The 6,187-nt window shown below is 38.6% G+C and overlaps 2 protein-coding genes across 2 annotated transcripts; both read right to left on the reverse strand.

Moving 5' to 3' along the window:
• Positions 1-1,302: 1,302 nt before the first annotated feature.
• On the reverse strand, positions 1,303-2,521 carry LOC122032824 (zinc finger protein CONSTANS-LIKE 3-like). Its single transcript, XM_042592137.1, has 2 exons — positions 1,883-2,521; positions 1,303-1,734 (listed from the first exon to the last, which is right to left on the reverse strand). Exons 1-2 carry the CDS (start codon positions 2,462-2,464, stop codon positions 1,423-1,425), a joined length of 894 nt encoding a protein of 297 aa, XP_042448071.1. The 5' UTR covers positions 2,465-2,521; the 3' UTR covers positions 1,303-1,422.
• Positions 2,522-2,805: 284 nt separating this feature from the next.
• Positions 2,806-4,187, reverse strand: LOC122032823 (transcription factor MYB36-like). Its single transcript, XM_042592136.1, has 4 exons — positions 4,109-4,187; positions 3,832-3,987; positions 3,623-3,752; positions 2,806-3,539 (listed from the first exon to the last, which is right to left on the reverse strand). Exons 1-4 carry the CDS (start codon positions 4,131-4,133, stop codon positions 2,930-2,932), a joined length of 921 nt encoding a protein of 306 aa, XP_042448070.1. The 5' UTR covers positions 4,134-4,187; the 3' UTR covers positions 2,806-2,929.
• Between the last annotated feature and the right edge of the window lie 2,000 nt (positions 4,188-6,187).

Raw genomic sequence — 6,187 nt, forward strand, 5'->3', positions numbered from 1 at the left:
CAAAATCGATATGAGTACCTGATGATTTAGATATTTTACCTGAAACATTTAGATAATATGAAAGTGTACTTACATGTTGATAATTTGCTTAAAAATAGCAAGTTTTTTAAAATTTATAATTCTAAAATAATTTATGAATTTAAAATAAATTGTTTAACAATAATCTAAATTCAGAGGGCAACGTTTTCAGAAACTATAATGTTTAAAAACTATATTCTTTAAACCATCTCATTTTATGACAAGAAATGATTTAAATTCCTATCTTTTGTAAAAATATACAAAAAAAAAATTTTTTTGCTAGATTAATGATCAGGTAAAAGCTATTATGTTTTTATTTTATTCCTCGTCTACTTGTCGACGTACTGGGCACCGCCTCTGCCGCCGATGAGTAGATTCAGTCGAACGAATATATTAAACATATTTTTTATTAAAAAAATTGGAAGAAATGTTCATGAAAATCTTTAAACTTCACATAGGAACTTAATTAAAAATTATTTTATAACTACTTTTTATTTTAATAAAACAAAATAAAATAAAAAGTGAAAATTTTAATATTTTAAAATAGTCATGGTAGAAAGCTCAAAATTTTCCCGTCTTTTATATGATCGCTAAAGAAATATTAATTTGTACAATGTCAATTATTACTGTGGAACAGATATTCAATGTCGATAGTAACATATTAAATAAATGACGATCAATTTTGTCTATGATTGGACTAGAGCTAAGAAAAGAAGTCCTTGGGGTATGGTGTCGCGGTGGATATTTAGGTTGTCACCCAGATATTTACGGTTCGATCCCAGCGATGGTATATTTGCAAGAATTTTTCTCCAAATGGGCGCAATCAAAGGATACTGGACGTCTGGGTTGGTTGCCGCATGTGCTTCCTGATTTATCTTGATGGTCGATAAAAATTTTTTATCGAATCAGACCGATCATCTCAGATATAATCATAAGATTAACTTGAATTATCATTTCTTTTTGGAAAAAAAAAAAATCTAATGAATGTAACTATCAGACGATGAAATTTAAGATTTTAATATCGAAATATTATACAAGTTTTGATTTTGCTATATAAGGGGATAGGTAATTTACATAGGTGCAAAATATTTTTTTAATAAATTTTAATATTTTTAACATAATAATTTTGAAATGTGACATGAATCATTAATATAAATTGATGATTTCAAATCATAAATAGTAATCATCTTAAATAATTAATATTAAAGGGAATCATCTAACAAACTATTAAAATTGTTAACTCGTCAATTCTGAACTATAGTCGGACCTCCATTTTATGCCGAGTGATTTAAATTCTTATCTTTTGTAAAAATATAACAATATTGTTTTTTTATGAGATTAACAGAGTGAAACAATATTTATTTGCCATAACATTCAAAGTTATAGTTTTATTTTATTACTCGTTTAGTAGTCACCCTCCTGCGGGACCATGAGAGCCGCCACCGCCTCCGCCGCCGAAGAGTAGATTCTGTCGATCTCAGCCTCGACCCGCTTCACGAACCGCCCCTTCACCCTCGGCCGCGCCTCCGCGTAGGCCTTCCTCGACGTGTACCTTATCGTCTTCTCGAACCGCCGGCTCTTTCTCTTCTCCCGATACCGCATCAGCCTCACCTCCCGCTCCGCGCGCGCCATGGCCGGGTCCGTGCACGGAAGACACGCCGTTGCTGCTGACGGCACCTGCGACACATCCGGCACCACCGCCGCCTCTGATGACTCCTGCAGAATTATTATGTAACCGATCAATCGATTATTTTTCAATTTAACCTCCAGAATTTAAAGAATTTTCATTTCATATCCTCTAATTAGCCAGCAGAACAGGGAGGAAATTGTAATATTTCAGAAGGCTAGGCGGTAAGATATATACGCTGTGGGAAAATGAAACATCGGACTCGAGCTTGGATCCGGTCACGTTGAGATCGAAGTAGCTGCAGCCGGGCGAGCGGAGGCAGGACGGATCCGCTCCGTTAACGGTCTTGGTCTCCTCCTGATCTGACGTGGCATAATCGAGATCGAGGTAGGCGTCGGCGTCGGAGAAGAAGAACTGCGCCGGCGTCGCCTCCTGGTGGAGGAGAGAATAGGCTGAGGCGTCATCCTGGAGGGAGGAGGCGGCGGGGCCTAGGAAGGGGGAGATGGGGACTCGCTGATGGCGGCGGGCGAGGGGGTTGGCGGAGTGGATGTCGGCATCGCAGGTGGCGCAGAGGGTGGCAGCGTCGGATTTGCAGATCACGACGGCGGGGGCGGCCTCGCAGACCTCGCAGAGCCAAGCGCGAGCGTGGCAGGAGGCCAGACCGTTGGCGCCGTGAACGGTGGCGTCGCAAGCGCCGCAGAGGAAGGCGGCGTCGGCGCGGCAGTGGAGGACAGCTGGGGAGAGGCTGCAGGCGTCGCAGGGCTTCGAGGACGCGCGCGGAGCGCCGCCTTCCTTCTTCACCTCGCCGCCGCTCGTCATCGCGCTCACTCCCACGGCCACGGTCGGTCAATCCTCTGCTTCTCCTCATTTTTAGATTTTATTGGTTTTATTGTGGGATTTTAGATTTTCCAAATTTGCTATTGGTTCGCGCTCTATCTTCTTTGTTGCTTGATGGGATTGACATCCAATGAGTATTAAGATCGTGGCAGATTCTTAGCTGCTAGAATTTTCTCGGAGTAAATCAAATAATATTTATCAGGAAAGCCCGTGGCAACCTAGCTGGGCCACCTACCATTCGGCCCGATCCGACTCCACTTAACGATTCAGATTTTACTAAATAGATTATCCATCTCTAATTTTGTTTTTATAAAAAAACGTCAGAAAGTTAATGGTGTTATTTTCTATCTATTTTGTTTTACAATTTCCAAATTCACCAAGAACTTAATGTAATTTTCAGTAATTAATCAAAGGAACAAAAGTAAAGTGCTCTAATATCAACAAGCTTCACAGCATCAAATTCATGTACTCCTGATCAAGCAATAAAGAATCAGCCGAGCAACTCAACACTGCTCCTGCCGCCTTCTCCCCAAAACCCTCCACATCACTTGACCACCAGCTCGTGCCTTCCTGCTCTATCAATTCCTTGAAGCAGTCCAACTCCAGCAACTGATCCTTCTCCTCCTGCATCGGATTAAACCCCATCGTCGAACCGCTCGTGACGACGACAGAAACTGGACCAGATGATTCACTCGCAGTATCGTTGGGATAAGCGTGTTGTTGCACGAACTTGGCAGAGGTGATCGAATTGGTAAGTTGGCTCTCTTCGACATGGTGGTACACCGGCCAAACCATCGCACGGCTCTTATCATCCTCGTTGTTATAGTACATATGGAGTTGCATCGCCTCCGCAGCTGACGCACGAGTTAGGATTTCTGAGTGTGCTCCCGGAAAATTGGAGTGTTCTTGGTAATTGGTTGGCGAGTACTGAGGAGGAATTTTTGATCTGTTAATTTGCTTGTAGTCGCCAAGAAGTTTCTTCTTCAGCTTTGTGTTCCAGTAGTTCTTGATGTCATTATCTGTTCTCCCTGGCAGCTGTGCTGCAATAATTGACCACCTAATATTGCATATAATTGAAGCAAAGAGCACTGATCAATAGTTGGCCTAACTTAATGGCTTATATAATGATAGATCAATTACCTGCTTCCAATACTGATGTAAAGGCCGAGTATGATTTGGTCTTCCTCTTCAGAGAAGCCACCATGTTTAATATTAGGCCTCAGATAATTGAGCCATCTTAATCTGCAGCTCTTTCCACATCTTTTCAGGCCTGTAACGATTTTATTTGTGCATAATGAATGCATGAAGATCCTAAAATGGAGTATAAATATGCATATATGTGTGTGTACCTATCTTGTGAGGGAGAGCAATCCAATTGCCACTGGTTCCATGCTTTTCAATGTAAGCCTTGAGCTCGGCATCCTCCTCGGGCGACCACGGTCCCTTCTTCACATTCGCCTTGTCGCAACAGGGAGCCCTCCCCATCTCTTCCTCTAGCTCTCTTCCTAACTTTCACAAAACAAGCAAACAAAGCTGAAACTAATTAGGGTTGATGTTGAGTCCGAACTTGGGGTTGATATATATAACAAGCAAGCAAGGGATTAATTTATAGCTATAGGAAGGCACCTCGAAGGGGAAGAAGACTAATCATGGTCAGTAGTGTGAGATGTGATGCTTACGAGGGAGGACAAAACTTGCTGAGACACACCTTGTTCGCCATCTTTTGCATCAATTTCAACGTGAAATATAGTTGTATAATGGATCTCAAATCTTGCATATTATTGACCGAGTCCATGCCATGCCATGAATTAGTGCTCGAGTCTCTCTTCTAATTAAAGTCGCTAGACAAACTATTAATAATTATGATCAGGAAGGTCATGAGGCCATTGTGCTCTTTCCACCATAAAACTTTGTAAATATTCAATTGCATAAAAAATTACCGTAGGGAAGTCAAAAAGGAACTGCATGAATTCACAGATATGAACGAAAACTTGTAACCTTGCATTCAAAAGGCCATGTATGCATGCAATATTTCTGCAGCTGGTAATTGAGAAAATGAAACCAATCATTCCACTAAAAGGGCATCATGTATCACTTTTTGTGGTTCGGACAACTAAAACTCTTTTGTGAGACAAGTGGATATGATTGAGATGATCTGTTTCACACCTTGTCTAAGCACTGCAGAAGAAAATAAGAAAAAGGAAAGGTGTAATTTCTAGAACACTTAAAAGAGAGCAAATTAAAGCTTGCATTGACCTTTCAGGGGACGACTTTCTAAAAGATGGAGTACAACAAACGTAAAGGTAAATAAAGTAAGCAAGGAAAATAGGAGAGGGGAAGTGTACATTTCTCCTTGTCCTTGGCTACTTTTTAGAATTCTAATGGTAGTTGTCTCAAATAATACTCTGTTATAGAAAATGACTTGAGCGTAATTAAAGTGAGTTAGTGTTGTTTTGAAAGACTATTGTCTTGTAGCATAATGGTGACTAACTTGTTAATTCAATGGCGATTCATCTGAATTTATCATTCATCTGTAATTTACCATGTTGGGGAGGAAACTTTGAATAAGGAGTGCATAAACTAGCCTTGCGTCAGAAGATAAAGACAAGTATAGGGATCAACTCCTATTATTATCATTGTTGTTGTTAGGGATGACCAACAGATGCAACACAACATCAATATATCTTGTTCGGTTGTTCCAATATCGATACCTCGATGTACAAGGACTTTTAAGCTTGGTGAAAAATGGATCTGATTTGCCATATTTTACAAGATGTTTCAACTTTTCACACCATTAACATGCAGCCTTTCATGGATGGTGATGAGTGTCTGATCAAAACTAGGTCAGCAATTTTAAAAATGTTATGGTTAACTTTTGTATCCATGGCACATCAGCATCTTAATAGTAAAATTTATAATGAACTTGTAAAAACAAAAAAAACTAAATAATTAAAATCTGTCTAACTTATGAATTGAGCCTCAAAATAAAAGGGATAGATTTAAGGGTGAGTAAAAATTTAGTTAAATCAAATTAACTGATCAAACTGATAAGTTAAAAGTTCGATTCAGTTAATTCAGAAATTTAATTTTTTTTCCATAGAAATATCGATTTAATCGGTTCAGTTTCGATTTTGGAAATCAAAATTCAGTTAAACCAATTAAATCAATATTTTAAATTAAATTAAATCAAATCAAATCAAACCAATATTATAAATTGAATTGAACCAAATCGGAACTAAACATAATCAAACAAAACCAAATTAAATCGAAATCAAACCAAACTAAATTGAAAAATTCTATTATTTCAGTCGAAAATTGAATTAACCGATATTTTATTAATTCGATTAATTCGATTTTTTAGAAAAGTTCGGTTGATTCAATAATTTCTACAAAATATAATTAAAAATGGAAAAAAAAATATTTTTAAAAAATAGATGTTTTTTTTTATAATTTTAAGAAAATATATATAGCCGCTTAAATAAACATGGACCCAGTTTGACATTCAAGCCAAGCATCAACCTCGATATGGCCCAGATTTTGACAGCTATGTCGAGCCAATGGTAGATCATGGGCGGCCTGGGTAGTCGATTCCTCTGTTCCCGACCTGTTTGACCTTAACATTTGACTTTTTGAAATGAGGTCACCTGGATTTCTTTCTTGTTTTTATAGGGACAGGTAAGCTACTCCAGAAAAGTCAGCTAAGGT

Source organism: Zingiber officinale, chromosome 11A (assembly GCF_018446385.1).
Source record: "Zingiber officinale cultivar Zhangliang chromosome 11A, Zo_v1.1, whole genome shotgun sequence".
NCBI classification, from domain to species: Eukaryota; Viridiplantae; Streptophyta; class Magnoliopsida; order Zingiberales; family Zingiberaceae; genus Zingiber; species Zingiber officinale.

Coding starts and splice junctions, on each gene's coding strand:
- LOC122032824 (XM_042592137.1), bottom strand. CDS start 2,464: ATGACGAGCGGCGGCGAGGTGAAGAAGGAAGGCGGCGCTCCGCGCGCG. Junction 1,735..1,882: donor ATGTTTCATTTTCCCACAGC/GTATATATCTTA, acceptor ATAATTCTGCAG/GAGTCATCAGAGGCGGCGGT.
- LOC122032823 (XM_042592136.1), bottom strand. CDS start 4,133: ATGATTAGTCTTCTTCCCCTTCGAG. Junction 3,988..4,108: donor TAGTCTTCTTCCCCTTCGAG/GTGCCTTCCTAT, acceptor TGTGAAAGTTAG/GAAGAGAGCTAGAGGAAGAG. Junction 3,540..3,622: donor TACATCAGTATTGGAAGCAG/GTAATTGATCTA, acceptor ATGCAATATTAG/GTGGTCAATTATTGCAGCAC.